This window comes from Herpailurus yagouaroundi, unplaced genomic scaffold (assembly GCF_014898765.1).
Source record: "Herpailurus yagouaroundi ecotype Mexico unplaced genomic scaffold, PumYag 165, whole genome shotgun sequence".
NCBI lineage: Eukaryota > Metazoa > Chordata > Mammalia > Carnivora > Felidae > Herpailurus > Herpailurus yagouaroundi.
Window position 1 is genome coordinate 355,387 of NW_024412406.1, and position 18,037 is coordinate 373,423.

An 18,037-nucleotide genomic window follows, 5' to 3' on the forward strand; every position below is an offset into this window, starting at 1 on the left:
AGCACAGAGTCCAATGTGGGGCTCGAACCCACGGACTGCAAGATCATGACCTGAGCCACTGAGCCACCCAGTCACCCCATAGTTTTGTCAATTTTTTAAAAACTTCTCTGAGTTAGTCTTTCTAATGCAAAAAATAGGGGTAATGATCCAAACTCATTTAGTCCTTGTAAGGAGTGGATGAGAGATAATCACCTAGCACCTGAAACAAAGTGAGCACTTAGTGATGAATGATATATGCTGTTATCATTACTAGTACTATCCCTAACTATTTATATTAATCACAAAATATACCTTAATTGATGGATCAATATAAACCAGTCTCTGGGTAATTTAGTAGGCATATTAACCTACTGGATATTATTATGTAAAGTACAAATTGTTTAAACGTACAACAGGAGAAGATACGTTTTATATGTAAAGATGCTTAGTTTTCTTAAGAGAAAAAAAAAGGTGAATTACAGATATATAGATGTTATTTTATTTCTCTATAGGTGTTATACATTTGCTGAAATGCCTTGGTATCAAAGAAGAATTGCTAAAATGCTGTTTGCAACTCCTCCTAGTTCCACCTATGAGGAGGTAGTGTGCTGTCCTTTATTAAGTTAGTACTGGTTTCCTAACTGCAGTGCCATTCTACAGTGTCCAGATCTGGAGCTCTGATCAGTGAGGCATTTGAGCACGTTTCTAAACCATCCAATGCAACTATCTTATCACAAAGGCTTAATACTTATAATCTATGACTGGTGAGTGGTTTTTTTTCTTTAGGTGAGTGGCTGATGACTCTGGTATGTTGTTAGCTATAATAGCTCATGGCTAAAATTTATCATTTTCTATTTGAAACCTATATACCATATAAAAGTCATAAAATAGAACAAGAAATTCAACAGCTGCTGTTCAGCATGTTTTAGGTATGTGTTCTACACACTACAATTTACCTAGAGAAGAAAGTGTGCATTTGTATAGATAAAGAGTAATTGTAACTTTTTTTAAAAAGTGGGGTTGAAAGGTTCATACTCTTATATTTTCAAGGCCTTTTGCTTCCTTGTTAAAAATAAAATTTGAAAGGGATTTCTGGGCAAATATTTTGAGTTAACATCACTAAAATTTTCAGAGTAAGGAGATAAGGCCATTGAAAAAGCTTCCATAATACCTATACCATAACAAGGAGCTATGTTTTTCTTCTGGGAAATAATATTGTAGAATTTGATGTAAAAATATTTAGTTGAAAAATTAGAACACAGTGGGGAAATACTGCTATTAAAAAGAATATATTCTAAGAAAATACTGTCAGCTCTACTATAACAAGTTAGTTATGTTTCTAAGAAATCAGTTAATACATTATAAAAACAGTTGAAGTGGAACAAAAAGAACTAAGAGTTTCAGATTCACAATAGCATTTTATGTTGGAATTTCAGTAATAAAGGAGTTTTAAAAATTTATTGGTACAACCTATATACCACTGAGTAAATTTAGCTTTTGATTTTATCAAGTTTTTACTAGTAGTGACTATTATGATTTAAGAAGAGAAAGATCAGAATAGCTTTGTTGCATATGATGATGTTCTTTCCTCTCTGCACTTGATGTTTGGTTGGTACAAGTTCTGAACAGCAATCAAGTTATTACTTGAAGTGGTCCATATACCGTAATCTGTGCTCCGATGATTTAATAATATGTTCAATTTTGCTGTGTTAACTCTGTCAATGAATTGGACTTTAAGATATCTTAATTTACTTCCTGACTTTTGAACAAAAGTTTTTTTTAATATTGATTTTGTTATAACCCTTTTCATTATGTTTGGGTTGTGTTTTTAACAGGCCTTAGGCTACTTTCACAGGGCAGAGCAAGGTAACATTTTTAATTTCACATACTAATACAGTTAAAATCGTATGAATGCTTTATATAGAATAGAAATTTTTATTTAATATCCTCATTTTTTAAATGTTTATTTTTGAGAGAGAGAAAGAGAGTACGAGCCAGGGAGGGGCAGAGAGAGGGAGACACAGAATCTGAAGCAGGCTCCAGGCTTTGAGCTGTCAGCACAGAGCCCGCTGTAGGGCACAAACTCATGAACCATGAGATCGTGACCTGAGCTGAAGTTGGACACTTAACTGAGCCACCCCTATAATAGAAATTTTTAAAATAAAATATTACTTATTCTGATCTACTTCTTTTTGCAGTAGACATTATCAAATATTTGTTAGTCTTTATTCAGTAAAGATCACCTGAGTAAGAAGTAGGTTGCTGCTGAATTTAGAGCTACAGTTCTGGAATGGTCCTTTATTTGATGTAATTCAACCTTCCTTTTGAGAGGAGGCTTTGACATGTTAACTCTCTTATTCAAGATTATACAGCGGATTAGGAACATTTATTATGTATTTAAATGTTTAAAATTTTTTTATTGAGACATAATTGACATACTACATTATGTTAGTTTCAGGTGTACAGCATAAGGATTCAATACTTGTATATGTTGTAAATGATTACAATAAGTCTAGTTAATGACTACCACATTTTAAAAAAATTTTTCTAAGATTTACTCTTTTAGCAACTTTCAGATAGCACTTAAATAAGACGTCTTGTTTTTAAACCAGGCCAGTTTTTGTTTTGTTACAGATATTGTCTTCTTTTGTGAAGAGTTTCATGTCACTCTTGCTTTGAAGAAATGGCCAGCCCTACAAAACTGACACCAGCCCATCCTAAGTTCTTCCTTTTTAAATTTAATAGCACAAACTAGAAAAGTAAAGGACATAAGCATATGTTACCAAATACACCCAAGAAACCACTGTAATTTTATTTCTATAAAATTAATCAGAAGAATATTAAAGACTATATTAGAGAGCCTACTTATATGGACTTGTTCAAATGCTTTTCTGATAGCAAAGCATTTAAAAAAAAAATTTCTTATAAAGAATTGAGTCTGGAGGCGCCTGGGTGGCGCAGTCGGTTAAGCGTCCGACTTCAGCCAGGTCACGATCTCGCAGTCCAGGAGTTCGAGCCCCGCGTCGGGCTCTGGGCTGATGGCTCGGAGCCTGGAGCCTGTTTCCGATTCTGTGTCTCCCTCTCTCTCTGCCCCTCCCCCGTTCATGCTCTGTCTCTCTCTGTCCCAAAAATAAAAAAAATAAAAAAATAAAAAAAACATTGATAAAGAATTGAGTCTGCATGTTAAACTGTCAGTAATATATTCTGATATGCTCTATTACTATCTTTCACTGATAACCTGTTATGGTGGTAGTTCTATAGATCATGAATATGAATTTGGGAATAAAATTTCCTCAGAGGGATTTAGAAGCATAATTGCCAAATAAAACCTAGAGCCTTAAAGGAATAAGGGTTTGGGGTGTTGAGAAAAAAGCATGGTCATGTCTTACAGAGCTAAAAAAAATCCTCAATAATTATAGTCATCTCCAGGTTTTACTCTAGGTCAGTTTACTCCAGGTCAGTTCTCCTGAGCAACCTTTCTTTAAGGACCATATCTGGTTTAGAAGCTCCTCCTAGGCTCCCATTACCTGTTACTTCTCCCATCATATAGTAGACACTGAATGAATGATACTTAACCAGCATTTTTCTGAGATAGGAATAGTTGAACAAAAGAGAATTCGAGTTAGCCTAATCTTTTATTGACCACATAAATTTATTATTGGAATTTAGACTGAAAAAATTAAGCCTCTACAAGTATGTCATCTGAAATAAATTTTTCTTTCTTCTGTACAGTGGATCCAAACTTCTACAGCAAAAACTTGCTTCTTTTAGGAAAGACCTATTTGAAGTTACACAACAAAAAGCTTGCTGCCTTCTGGCTAATGAAAGCCAAGGACTATCCAGCACACACAGAGGAGGATAAACAGGTAACACATCTCCAATAAATTAAGGCAGATAGGTTTCTTGAGGCACTATTAAACGTGAAGTAAGAACTTCTTTAAAAACTATCTAAATGCACATTGTTGAAAACAAGAGTATTCATTTCAAATGTGAGTTCATTAACATTTCCATTAATTTCTGTATGCAAATGTTTAGTTACTATTAACAGATGTTATGAGTTACTTGCTGCCTTATTCCTGTTTGACATACATGACAGATCAAATAAGATTTCTAAAACAAAAGGCAACGGATGTGTATTAACATGGAAGAGTCTTACCCAGTCACTGTTAAATTTTATTTTTACAATGTGCTATCCTGGTTTTTGTGAACTCTTAGAAACAAACCAGAGCCCACTTTATGAACTTAGATTTCACAAGTTGATACCTATGCTGTGCTGTTTATTTATAACGTGTATTTTTCCATTTTAGATACAGACAGAAGCTGCTCAGTTGCTTACAGGTTTCAGTGACCAGAAATGAGAATTTGTCAGAGAAGAAAGTACATGAAGTATCTAAGAAACACTGCCTTTTCATCACATTACAAAGATAATACATAAATAATATATAAACCATCAATGTGTTCTATGGCTGTTTTCTCAGTTTCTTTAATGTAACCATTTAACAAATTTAAATATACAAAATCTTAAGTTTCTTCACAGGTAACAAGGCAAAAGAAACAATTGCCATAAGAGTGGTAAGGACATCTCCCTGGCTCAGAGGCAGAGATATTGTGCACTTAGGACACCAATAATACAAAGTGGTATAAGACTTCTAAGGGAGGATGGATCACATCAGAATGGGACATCAATAAAAGAAAGTTTTGTTTAAGAGGTGGCATTGGGGGAATGCATTGTCAAGTTGGACTGATGCAAAGTTGAGATCTTGCAGAGAAGGTGCAGTGAAAATTAGGAGGTTAGGATGTTGAGGGTTCTTGGTATAAAGTAGTTAAGTGATGGATCTTGGAACCAACCTGCATAAGGAAAAAACTCAAGTCAGGAGAGGACGGAAAATGGGAGTGGTTTCTTCTTTTAATGTGACATAGACCCTCAAGTGGAGGACTGATTTTTGTCACTAGACAAAACCCAAATTCTATTTTCTAATGTGAAAGGAACGCAGAACTCAAGGGTGAAATAGAAATGAAGATGTTTTAAATAGGACAGTACTACTTGAGGCTGGGATGCCCCCACTGCAGAACTGTTTCATAAAAAGGATAATCTTGAATGTCACTTAGATAAACCAAAGTATGTGTAGAGGTGGGTTTTCCCCCAAAGGATTTGGGAATTGTATTGTTAAAGTAAACTCTATTGGTAGGGGCTGTTTCTGTGTTATCCTCGATAAAACCAGGATGTGTATGTATGTTCGAACTTGCAAACTTCATCTCCAGTTGCTAATCTTTTGCTATGTTTTACTTACATGTGTATATATTCACATATTTATATATACATATTTCTAAAGTTTTGGAATTGTAGATAACATATTTCATCCCTAGATATTTCAGCATGCGTTTTCTTAGAATAAGGACATCCTTTAAACAAAAACCCATTATCACATAAAAGGTTAACAGTAATTCTTTTAACATCTAATATCCAGCTATTTTCAGATTTTCTCAAATGTCCCAGAATGTCTTACACTTTTAAAAATCCAGAACAGTTCTCCCATCTTTTTTTTTTTTTTTCCTCACATCATTCATTGGCTTTTTGAAGAGGACGGTCCAGTTATCTTCAATTGTCCCTTATTCAAAATTTACCACACTTTGAGAACCACTTTTCCATCTTTTTTCCAGTGATTTTAATTATATGTTAGATCTTCTTTGCCTAATTTTTTAAACTTCTCTGATTTTTTTTTTTCTTTCATTTTCTTGTCTGAGTTTGTTCCTCCCATGTTCCTTATTTCTTCCAGGTCTCGTTTTCTTCCTCTGATATATTCCTTCCGAGATGTTTGTCTTTTTCTTGTTTTTTTTTTTTTTTTCTGATTCCAGTCAGCAGGCATTTCATGTTTTCATGTAGTTTGTCCAGTTCTTTTTGAATTTCTAATTTGAATTTGTTTCTACAGTTTATATTTAACTCATATCAGTATAGTGTGTTAAAGAATTGTTTTCAGCATTTTCATCTGAAAATTTCTCATTTTTAATTTTCTCATTAGAGGGACTTTTAATATTTTCTGAAGCTGTGATTTGTGTGTGTGTGTGTAGTTACCAGCCATACCAACTAATCAAATGGGAAGTGAGGGGTTTTGATTCGTTCAAGGATAACTTCTGGTAAGTAGTTTTTGTGCAATTCAGTGAGAGAGCCTTTGGCAGGGGGAGGGGGAGTCATCTGATATTTTTTAGCGCTATTAAATTTTTGCTTTGAAATCATAGATTCATAGGGAGTTGAGCGGGAAAAGTACAGCAGTCCCAGAGGTAACATAGAACTATAGTACAATATCAAAACCAGGAAATGGGTATAGCCCACAGACCTGATTCAGATTTTACTTCTAAATGCTCTCACGTGTGTGTGTTCTATGTAATTACGTCACATGTAGATTTTTAGCTGACACTACAATCAAGCTATACAACTGTTCCACCAAGTCACAAAAAACTCTAGTGCTATCCTTTTATGGTCACACCCATCCACCTTCCCTCCCTCCCACCATCCCTAATCCTGGTAACCACTAATCTCTCCTTTATAATTTTGTCTTCAAGAGTGTCATAAAATGGAATCATAGTGTATGTGACCTTTTGAGAATTGGTTTTTTTCATTTGACCTAATTCCTTTAAGATCTAAATCTAGTCAGTGGTTGATTCCTTTGCATTGTTGATTCTATTTCACTGTATTTAGTGTACCTGTTTAACCATTCACTGAAGAGTATTTAGGCTGTTTCCAATCTTTGGCTCCTATGAACATTAGGTACAAGTTATATCCATACCCAGGAGTGTGTGGTTGCTGGGTCTAATTTATAGAGCTATTATCTTCCTTCTAATAATAAGGGATAAGCTCACTTCTCCAAGATGTGGTATGGCTCTTAAGATTCTGATTTATGTGCACTTTGTCTCTACTTTTTGACTTTCCAGGAGTTTGATTCACCAGGTTTTACAGTGGTTCTTGGCATTTCCTCACCCACAGTGAGACCTACTACTTTTGGGGAAAAACCCTAGGACCCCATTTATTCTTCTTCCTGTGCAGTCCCCACTTAACTGTTCTTGTGTATGTTCCAGACATGATTGCTAGTTTGAGATGCTGATTTCCTCACACGCATGTGGACAGATGTTTGCAGTATTCTTAACATATTATAGACATGGGCTGTTGGTGATTATAATTACCTCTTCTTGTGGGTATCCTAATTTTGTTCTTTTGAGGATTGAGAATAAATATGGATTTGAAAAGTGGCTACTCTATAAAAAATCTGAAAGCTCTGTTAACTTGTTAGCAAAATTTTCCCGAGTGTTTAATCACAGACTGAACTAGCTATGGACTTTGTAAAAATGACTTCTTTCAGATGCACTTTCTTACCTATAAGCATCACCACAACAAAGAAAAAGCAGACACACCAACCTTAGGGAGTTGTGACGATGAAAGAGAACATGTAAAGGATTTATCAGTAAATATTAAAAAAAATTTTTTTTGTTTATTCTTGAGACAGAGTGAACAGGGGAGGGGCAGAGAGAGAGGGAGACACAGAATCTGAAACAGGCTCCAGGCTCTGAGCTGTCAGCACAGAGCCCGACGCGGGGCTCAAACCCATGAACTGTGAGATCATGACCTGAGCCGAAGTCAGACGCTTAACCGACTGAGCCACCCAGGCGCCCCAATCAGTAAATATTTTTAAATGGTGTTATCTGAGTTCTTGGTTGAGATTAGGAAGAGAAATTTTGGAATTTAGGAGATCCCACTTTTTGATGTGTGTTTTTGGTACTACATTATTTGGGAGGGTATTGTTTTGCTTTCATGTGACATTCACCGTAAAATTTATTTTGGACTATGTGCCAGAGCATTGTTGGGAAGAAAAAATAGGGGTGGATTACTTTGTCAAGGGCCATGACACCATTTGAATGAATGCCCTGTTCTGGTCCATTGCACTGCCCTCTGAGAGCAGTGAACAGTGTGTTTTATCCTGTGACTGAGGAGAATACACTTGGTACAGAAGAGCCTTCGTGAGCTGCTCTGATATGGTCCGGGCTTTTCCCTTGAGATGTCCAAATCCCCAGTTAATATCTTAAGTTTTGCTTTTAAGATCAATGGATTAAGAAAACTGGGAGTGTTATAAGACCTTTGTTCTCTCATCTACATATTTCAACGAGAAGATTTTTTTACTTCTGCAGGTTCACCAGGGGATCTTCTTAGGTTAAACCAAACCCTCAGACTCAAAGTCTGCAAAAGGCTTCATGTGGCACCAGTTTACTCAGAAAGCTGTAAGGATAGGAACCACAGCTAGCCAGAAAGTCAATGTCAGGACTCCTTACATTTCAGAAAATGACCTTACAGCAGCATCAAGTATCTGGAGATTTCCCAGTCCAGATGCAACTTACCAGTCAGGGGTCATTTTTAACAAAAGCAAAATTGCCTAGTGGTATTTTGACACATACCACCCTATCTAGTTTTGAAGAGAAAAGGTGGGTGGTTAACTGAAGGCTGCAAGGCGCAAAAGGTTTATTAATAACTCTCTGAGCTTAAACTGCCTAGGAAGCACTAAAACCAAAATACCCTTGTAGCTGCTCTCCTTGGAAGATAGCTAATCTGATTGATGAAACTATTGTTCCTGTGATCCGTTCACTGGGCTCAGTTTGGTGGTGCCGTTAAGTTTTGCTGAAATGAAATAACTATGAATCTGTCTCTGAGCCTCATTGTTTTTGCCTGTTTTTTCATTTCAGGCATAGTGAGCCTGTCTAGTGCAGCACAGGACCAGGATGGGAAGACAGGGGAAAAGGTGAGAGATGGCTACATCTTTGGTTTCTCTCACTGCCACTGAGTATATAAATCAAGACATAATAAATCCTGCCTGTAGGCCTGGATTTCTGCAGTTGGGTATGAAAGGTAGAAGGCCCTAATAAGTTCTCCCAAATAGCTTTTTTCAGAAAGCTGGTTTGGTCTGTGGGTTCTGTGTAGCGTCATCTAATTTCTTACCTGAAGAAAGGATAGAGGTTCAGCACCCTGAAAGCCTGTCTTCAAATCTGCTAATTGTATTCTCACATACCTCCACTGAATGATGTTCGAGAACTTCTGTCATGGCAAAATTCATTCAGCAGTGGTGCTTTCTATGGTGTAACTTAGCCCTTTTGAAGATTGGTCACCCTCTGTCACATAATGCCATATACATTAGCATTTGTTTTTAATTCTTTATGCTTCAAAATAGCCAGTGTCAGACTAGGATTTGGGAAAGGAGTCTATTCAACATAGTGGATCACTGCCTTTATTTCATCTTTACTATGAACTCTGAAGTGCAGAACACAATCTAATATGTAGAAAAATAAAATTTTGGCAAAACAAAAACTGTTTAGGGAAATTAAATTGTATAGTATTTTCCGTATGTACTTAGCAGTTAAATATGTTACACATAACATTGTAAGATGTCCGTTCTGTCGTTATAAAAAACTGAATGAAATTTACACTGCATATTGAAATGATACAAATGGAAATTAAAATTTCTGTATTAGTAAGGAAGCCCAGTTTGCTAAAATAGCATTAATATCATTCACATCAGATTTTAATTTGTTATACATCTTTGTAGTTCAGCAAATGCCCTTGATAATGAAAAATTAAAAAGTTATTAGGACAAAAATAATGATCTGTGTAAAAAGGGGGGGTGGGGAACCAAAAGATTTTTTAATATGCTTATATAATTCAGATAAAATTTTCATGAATTTAAGAGGAATGAAGATATTCGAACACTAATAGAAAATAGACTCATTTGAGTGTTCAAATGCTTACACAACTCTTCAGTCCATCCAGTTTTATAAAACCAAAACTTTGAACACAAAAGCAAAATTGTTCACATTACCTTATTATATGTTCCTAAGTATCAAACCGCATCCATTTATTATGAGTTAAATTTAAAGAACATCACAGATTTAAAAACAAAAGTACATAAGTACCTGATTCTTTTTAACTCCACAAATACCTAGCATCCCAAAGTAACATGTAAACAAACCTCTTTGCTGCCTAATGAATTCTTTCCAATCTCTAGAATAAACTAAATGGCTTTGGATCTAGTATGTGCCTTACATTTAAGTTAGGGTTTCATTCATTACTATGTATTAGTGATATAGCAAAGACGGAAATTTTTCAACTATTGTACTTATTTAAAACAAATTGACAGGTTCAAATGCCTGTCTTCAGAAAAGCCAGCAGCATTTTTTTTTTTAACATACTCAAAGTAAGATTTGGCCTAAGCCCTTAATACCTTCCTGAACAGCCATGCAACTAAACACCCTCAGGAGGTGTTAAGTAAGGGAGAAGATCATGAAGCAATTTGTACTTTTTTCTCTGGATAATAAAAACAAGGTAAAGCAAATCCAGATTGTTTTTGAATGAACGGCTGTCATGTTTAATATACCCAGAGCTCTATAAAACTAGAGCCATTATCATATATGCTTATATAGATATATACTTTTTTTTTTAATAAAGTCTCTTGCTTGCTTCAAAATTTAAGGATGATCTTTTTCCTAGTCAGTCACTTCAAGGGAACAATAAATAAAGTAGAAAAGGATGAACTGTTTTGCATATTTCTGTGGAAGAACGGAAAACATTTATACTTTGAGAGGTTCAGAAAATTCACTGTACAGAATGAACAGCTTATATACACTATCTGTGCAATTTTTCTTGGCTGGGGTATTTAAATGCAAGAGCTCCTCCAAGACAAGAAGCCACATTCATTCTTGTCCAAATCCCTCTGTCTCTTCTATTGCAAAAAGAAGTTTTTCCTTTAGTTGTTCATAACTCTTATATGGTGGTAGATCCAAGCGATTAAAACTGAACAAAAACAAAAACAGATGTGTTTTTAATAAAACAAACTCTGAAAAGATTTCTAATACAATATTGTTTAAAGCACATTTGACAAACTAAATGGATAGAGGAGATCTAAAAATTTTGCCAGAGGTATTCTAACAATTTACTATTATATTAACACATACAGATTTTTTACTCATAAAAATATTTTAACATTTCCCAGAAAAAACTGACATTGCAAGTTGTCATAAGTCCCTCTAACTTCTCTTCCATTTATTTCATTCACTTACCAGTTATTAAGAATCTACTATATTTCAGATATTTGTCCAGGAGCTGGTGATAGAATGATAAAAAACTAAGTTCCTATCCTTGTGGAACTTATATTTCGGGGCGGGGGAGGGAAGCCAGTAAACAAATACATACTTTAGTGCTTCCATTCCTGCCATACTTAAAAGAATTCGCTGCTCTGTTTAGCTGAATTAAGATTTGGGTGGAGGGAGGGTCTAGGGTTTTAGTTTCCCCTCTATCTAGTGAAACAGCTCTAATGTAGGTAAAACCATTCTGTATTTTCATTTTCTCACATGGAAGATTTCTATAGATTATCTAGGTTCCCTCCTATACTCTCCCTCTGCCCTTGTCTCCACTCCTGCTTAAGAGTCAGGAAACTTAATAATCAAGAGCCTTTTGAGTTTCTGAAACAAGGCAGCCAATTAAAATGGCCTGAGAACACCATTTTATTCTCTTTGTATGAAAAGTTAAATCTATTAACGGTAGCAATTAAGCAGACCATGTACCTTCTCTCCCCCATGCCCCCGTCACACTGATAGCTGAAGTCAATAAAAAATTTTTCAATACAGTCCTATATTAAGACAACCAGTCACTTTCTAATTCTTACATCTTTCAAATATAGCCTTTGCCAAATTCTTTCTCTTTACTGAATCTCTGTATCTCTTCCATCCAGATCGTTTGTGTTGGCAACTGCACTCTTGTGTGTCTCTACTTCCCCAACATCTCTTATATGGACCATCAAAATTTCCTGTCTACTGATCTTGCATCCATTTTTTTCCTGACTTCTCCACAACCCATCTAGCCTTATTACATCACTGCCAGAGGTCCTTTCATAAAAAAGACTTGGCAGTTTAAAAAACCTTTGTTGTGCTATTCTAAAATTGGAACTATACAGAGGTTAGCATGGCCCCTGCACAAGAATGACAACACAAATTCATGGAGTCTTCCATTACAAAAACAAAAAAAACCCTCTTAGTTTTCTAATTACTATGGATTGAAGGTATGGGGGAAGGAAGCTGTTTGGTATAGCCCCCCATCAATTAATTTAATGTTTTCCCAAAATATCACATGCTTTTCTGTTTCACAACATGCTCTTATGGCTCTCTCACGATTGGGAATACCTTTTTCCTGATATGAAAGTATTAATTCACTAAGAAGCAGTCCAAATGCTAAAACTTCCTCCAAGAATTCTCCTTGAGCATCTTATACAGACTTAACAATTCTCCTCTCCATAAGCTCTTTTTATTTTGCTTTTAGCATTTTCTTTGCTCTGTATTATGACTGACTAGTTTCTTCCATTATGTTCTAACACCCATGAGGGGCAGTCATCCCTACTCTTTTAACACTTATCCATTTCATTTAGTAAATGTTGAGTTAACTACATAAGAAAGTACATTACTTGAAAACATCCGAAACAGGGTTCTATTTTAAGACACCAGCCAAAGGACAGAGACACACCAAAATCTCTTCATCTTAGAGAGTACTTACTATATAGATATCAGAATACTGTTTTAGTTTAGCTTTTGTTTTAGTTCCAGCTGAGTCAAATTTGATACTTCTACTTAACCTATAAAAATGGAAGACCCTACCAATACTTTTGCAATGGACTGTTGGTTTTCTATACCAGTGTATACAGCCTCTGCTCTGAAAGTGGCCACCTCAATAAGCAAAGCATTGGAGAGGACAGCAGAACTCATTCCGAGAATTATCAAGACTTCCGCCATAGATCATAGCAGTGTTTACCTTTGTCACTACTAAACTCTGGTGTCTCGGGATCTATGTTCATACAAATTCTCATCCCAATACCGTTAACTGTATTCCACTGATCTGAATTAAATCCTCACCTTTTCCCTTTCTTCCAGCTCAGATCTCCATTCCTCTGAACTGTTTTATGATTTGCAGTTTTCTAAGGTCTTAATAACTTGCCTTAACTAAAAACCCAGCTAGTCTGAAACATAACCATTTCCCTGCAGGCAAGCAGTAAAACTTCCCTCCTGTGAGGCACATACAATCTAGCTATGCAACCTTTTTCTGAACTTTTGGCTACCCTCTGTTGACCTCTTGGTCATATTCCTTTCATTCACTGAAAGTTCTGGCACCTGGGTTCATGGTTGTCCTCTCATTCACTTGATGATACGCAACACCCATGCATGACCTCCCAAGTTCTCATCTTCAGTGACCTGTTCCTCTCATTTACTGACTTTAGGATAACATACCTTGAACCTTGTCATCACCAGCAGGAAATTTCTAATTAAAAAAATTCCACTTTTTTTTTTTTTTTGAGTGCACAAGCACAAGGTGTGGGGGCAGAGGGAGAGGGAGAGAATCTCAAGCTGACTCCATGCCCAGCACAGTCTGACACAGGGCTTGATCCTATGACTGAGATCATGACCTGTGCCAAAATCGAGTCAGATGTTCAACCAACCGAGCCACCCTCAAAAACTCAATTCTGTCTTTCCAGCTTCCTTCAATTAAAATGCTAACCCATTAATCCATTACTTTGTCACCATCCTAGCTGTCCACAGACTCTTCCCGTCCTTATTTTGTACTTAAGCTACAGACCATCCTTATATCCACTACCTTGCAAGTACTTTCAAATCCCCGTCTCTTCCCCCTTTTGAACTTAACTAATCAAAACTCAAACTGAATGAATTCAGCCTTCTAGTTTTCACTCCTTGGACCTAACAGCTGAAAATTCCTGGAGGGGAGAATCCTACAACTAGACAGATTGGTGTCACTTTAGATCCAAGTAGGCAATCCAATATCACACATCATTCTCAGCCTTATTTCTCTAGTAGATACTTGTCTGCTCTGACAACTCTCATTCTCCTCAGAGTTTTTTTACTTACTTCATTCTTAGTGACCTCACTTCATACTTTGAATAAACAGAAACCAACAGTGATAATTACAGCTTACATCCAACATTTCTTCCTCTCCTATTACAACAAAGGAAGTATTCCTGTTTTATCAAAGGCTAATTCCTTAACCTTTACTCAGCATCTCAATTCTTTTCATCTTTCTTTGGTTCTGAACTCTCTCCTCTACCTCAACAATCTCTCCTTTACTGGATTCAACAATTTAATCTAGGCTGGTGTCCTCAAATTTTTTTGGTTATGATCCTTTTCACACTTTAAAATATTGCAAATTCCCACGAGCTCTGTTTATGTGAATTATGTTTATTGATAAAAATGACTATTTTCAAAAAAAAATGGTAAAAAAAGTGACCCTGTTATATATTTTTGCAAATCTTGATGTCTAGCCTAATAGAAGACAACTGATTTCTGATATTTATATGTGCCATTTATTTTGTTGCATTATATTAAGTACAGTATATGAAAATTTGCCCCCACACAGATATGTGGTTAGAAAACAGAGATGTACTCTCGTTTTTTCAGGCCATTGTGGCTATTATTCTTGACTATTGTACTAAATAAATTTGGCAATATTATACATAATATGGGTTCTGAAATCATACCAAAGAACTTTTTCTACTCTGTTATGTAAAACCCATTGGTTTATCTTGTACTCTGAATGGCTCTTTTTACCCATGCATGATTTTATAACATCATGCATTGGTCATTTGGAAACAGTGATTCACCAAGTTATAAAGTATTTCTAAATGTTGACACATTAAATTACATGATAGAAAAAAATCTCATTTTTTTTAAAAATATTTTTTTTTTCAACGTTTATTTATTTTTGGGACAGAGAGAGACAGAGCATGAACGGGGGAGGGGCAGAGAGAGAGGGAGACACAGAATCGGAAACAGGCTCCAGGCTCCGAGCCATCAGCCCAGAGCCCGACGCGGGGCTCCAACTCACGGACCGCAAGATCGTGACCTGGCTGAAGTCGGACGCTTAACCGACTGCGCCACCCAGGCGCCCCCAAAAAATCTCATTTTTAATAATACCACCAATCTCATCAGAAAGTCTTGGGAAGGCTTTCAAGCTCATGATGGTATAAACAAGTTCTCCCAAATTCTAATTTTTGCCTGAAACCTCAACTTTTATCGTTGCCAACAAATGCTGTCAGTTGTTTCCCTTGAAGTGATAAGCTTCCTTCATTACTTTTCAAGAAAATGTCTGCCAAATACACATCTGAATAAACAGTTTGTCAGTCACTCTCTCAAATAAAAACGGTGTTCCATCAAAAAGAGCAAGCTGGTTCAGCTTTCAACTCAACTGCCAAAGAGCCTCCCCTCAAGACAACCACAATTCTCTGGTGTGAATAAGAAGTGCTTTATGCAGGCTTCTCATTTTGTCATACAGAATATTAAAGAGATACATACTCAAGCATCAAGATTTAGTATATGTGTGTGTGTGTGTATACCTATATATTTATACACACACACATGTATATTTTACTGCTTCATAAAGAACAATCTTGAAAGAGATTTTTTTTTTTTTTTTGCTTTTTGCTTTCTGCTTTCTGCTTTATTTAAACTGCAGGTATGTGATGTTGAACAATGGAGACAGCATTTTGGTGCCACGGCGCTGATTTGTGCTGAGGCACTAGTTTTATCTACCATTGCTTCTGCACCATAAATGCAAGTGTCAAAACAATAAAAAGGCAAATAACTGCTCAGTAGGAAAATAGTTCTCACCTCCTAAAAGAACCATGTACCTCCTAAATTATCCTCCTCTTTTCCCTGGATGACTAAAACAGTTCTGTTAACTAATCTCCCTGCGTTTGGTCTTGAATCCAGTTCCTCCTCTGTTGCCAGAGTGATTTTTCCTGAATCTCATTAGCTGCTATTTAAAACTTTTCAAAGGTTTCTCACTACCCTTAGATTGAAATCCAAGTGACTTGTAACAGCCTACAAGGTTCTACATAATTTAGCCCTGCCTAAATTTCCAAATTCTTTTTATCCCTGTCTCCCCTCATTCACTAAGTTCCAATGACACCAGTCATCATTCATTTCCTTGAAAAATTATTTCTTACTACAAGGTCTTTGGAAATGTCCCTGTGCAAAGAATGTGCTTTTTCCGTTTCTTCCCGCAGCATGCTATTTATCCAACTCAAACATTATGCTGAGAATCTCCCTGACCACACAACCTAGAAGAGGTTCCCTCTGGTTCTTATCTACAGCACCCTCTTTATTTCCTTTGAAGGACTTTCCTAGAATTCAAATAGCTTACTGGTTTGTCATTTGTGCTCCCTCCCCCAGGGGAGTGCAAACTTCATAAAAGGCAGGAAGCACTTCAATCGTATATTATACATAGTGGTTACTCTAAATAACTGGTGAATCACTAGATATATTTCTCAGTATATTAACCAAACAGAAATCATTTCAAAGGGCTTAGTTACAGAATGCCGTATTAATCAGTATGTTCTAAAAATTGAAATTCTGGCTACGTTAATGAATAAGCACTAATACTGGGTCTTATGTATTTAAAAAAAAAAAAACAAAACATTCTCTGACTTTAACCTTTCAATTTAGGATTCTTGAACTTACCACGTGTGGCTTCTTGGTAGCCAGGTGTCTTTGCCAACTTTTTCAATACAAAATTTTTGAGGCCCATTACTTCCTAAATCAAGAAAACAAGACAAAATTTATCTGGTCCTTTAAACTTTTTGGTTTTGACAACTAGTTAAATGACTGAACATGTCACATTATCATGAATGACACAGAATACAATGTAAATCGCTTCTGCCTAGAGAAGCTTCTTATTGCTGCAGAAATTCAGCAACAGGAATTAAATTAGTGGAAAGAGACGTAGCTCTAAAGAATTTTGCTCCTTCACAATCACCCTAAAGAGCAAAGCAATGGCCAACCAGACTATGTAAGCAGACTTTCATTGGCTTACAAATGTACTTGATAGTAACCATTAAGTAGTCTTCTGGCAAATACCCTACAGAAAGCACAGAAGAATAATCCTTAGATTCAAGTCTACTGTATGTCTAAAGGCCATTATCATCACAAAGTTAGCTACAGAGAAACTGCAGAAAAACTGCATTTACCCATAAGCTCGGCAAATCCTCCTAGAGGCAAACGGCAGGTTCCAGTGACAAACTGTAATAGTCGCATCCTTACTTCATTGTCTGTCTCTTTCACAAACTGTGTAACAAAATCAAATTTACTTTAATATAAAATACTAAATTATCTTCAGTAATTAAAATAGTAGACACTTAAATTGTTCTTAAATTTCTTCAAGAATTATTAAGGTTAGGCACATGTTAAATATACCAGCGATCTTACTTCAGTTAATCCTCACAATTACAACACTGATTGTCCATCAATATTATTACATCCATCATACAGACAGGAAACGGGAGGCTTATAAATGTCAAACTACTAAAAGGTAACCAGGACAGATGTTGTTTGTTTGGCTACAATATCACAGCCAGCACCTAGTTAGGGCTCCTGCCTACCTCTGTGCTATATGCTTTTTGTGTGTTTAGCCCTTATAACAGTCGCCATTCTCAATAGTTTGATCTGTTTTCTCCTACTAGATACTATTTACACAACTCTTTGGATTCTTCATACTTGAAAACTACAAGGATGCATTTTGTTAAAAATATTTAGTTCATTTACTATCTTTTCAAAGACAGACATAAATGTGCAATGTGGTGCAATACTGATTTGAATTGATCTGATTGTCTTGTAATAGAAGGCAAGTCAACTTTTGGAGCAGTCTAAGAGTAGAAATGTATCCTAAAAATAAAATTTATAAAAAGTAAACGAGAATATACATTACCTAAGGATGAGACAAAAAGTGCTAATAATGACCAAAAACACTTCTGCATAAAACTGTGTTGAGGTACACATTTCATCAAGACACAAACAGCTCATTACTACGTCTGGCATAAACCAACCCTTTCCCTAAAACAAACTCAATTCACAAAACACAACTACTCATTTGGATTTATAGGACCTCAAGCTGAAGCTTCTCAGGTATACAGATACAAATGTCCAAAGGAAAAGTCAGGGAACTTCATGTTCTTAGTAGTCCCTGACTAGTAAGGAA

At 36.0% G+C, this 18,037-nt stretch overlaps 2 protein-coding genes and 1 non-coding gene across 15 annotated transcripts in view; 2 read left to right on the forward strand and 1 right to left on the reverse strand.

Annotated features, from left to right (window-relative positions):
• Positions 1–4,430, forward strand: part of RMDN1 (regulator of microtubule dynamics 1) — a 55,713-nt gene extending 51,283 nt beyond the window's left edge. For 3 of the 6 annotated variants that reach the window (XM_040487460.1, XM_040487463.1, XM_040487465.1), the window contains 4 exons: positions 492–579; positions 1,815–1,845; positions 3,712–3,845; positions 4,287–4,430. In XM_040487460.1, the coding sequence (XP_040343394.1) occupies positions 492–579; positions 1,815–1,845; positions 3,712–3,845; positions 4,287–4,337 (304 nt within the window). In that variant the 3' untranslated portion in view covers positions 4,338–4,430. Of the gene's footprint in view, positions 1–491; positions 580–1,814; positions 1,846–3,711; positions 3,846–4,286 lie in introns of those variants that run through there. The other 3 variants (XM_040487464.1, XM_040487462.1, XM_040487466.1) reach the window with 2 other exon arrangements.
• The window catches only part of WWP1 (WW domain containing E3 ubiquitin protein ligase 1), a 147,716-nt gene continuing 132,820 nt past the window's right edge, over positions 3,142–18,037 (reverse strand). For 7 of the 8 annotated variants that reach the window (XM_040487455.1, XM_040487453.1, XM_040487458.1 and 4 more), the window contains 3 exons: positions 17,031–17,127; positions 16,525–16,597; positions 9,230–10,804 (listed from right to left, as the gene is read on the reverse strand). In XM_040487455.1, coding sequence (XP_040343389.1) covers positions 10,705–10,804; positions 16,525–16,597; positions 17,031–17,127 — 270 coding nt within the window. In that variant the 3' untranslated portion in view covers positions 9,230–10,704. Of the gene's footprint in view, positions 4,828–9,229; positions 10,805–16,524; positions 16,598–17,030; positions 17,128–18,037 lie in introns of those variants that run through there. The other variant, XM_040487457.1, reaches the window with a different exon arrangement.
• LOC121038373 (U6 spliceosomal RNA) lies at positions 11,921–12,024 on the forward strand. The gene has a single exon (XR_005794328.1). It is a non-coding gene; the product is annotated as a U6 spliceosomal RNA (small nuclear RNA).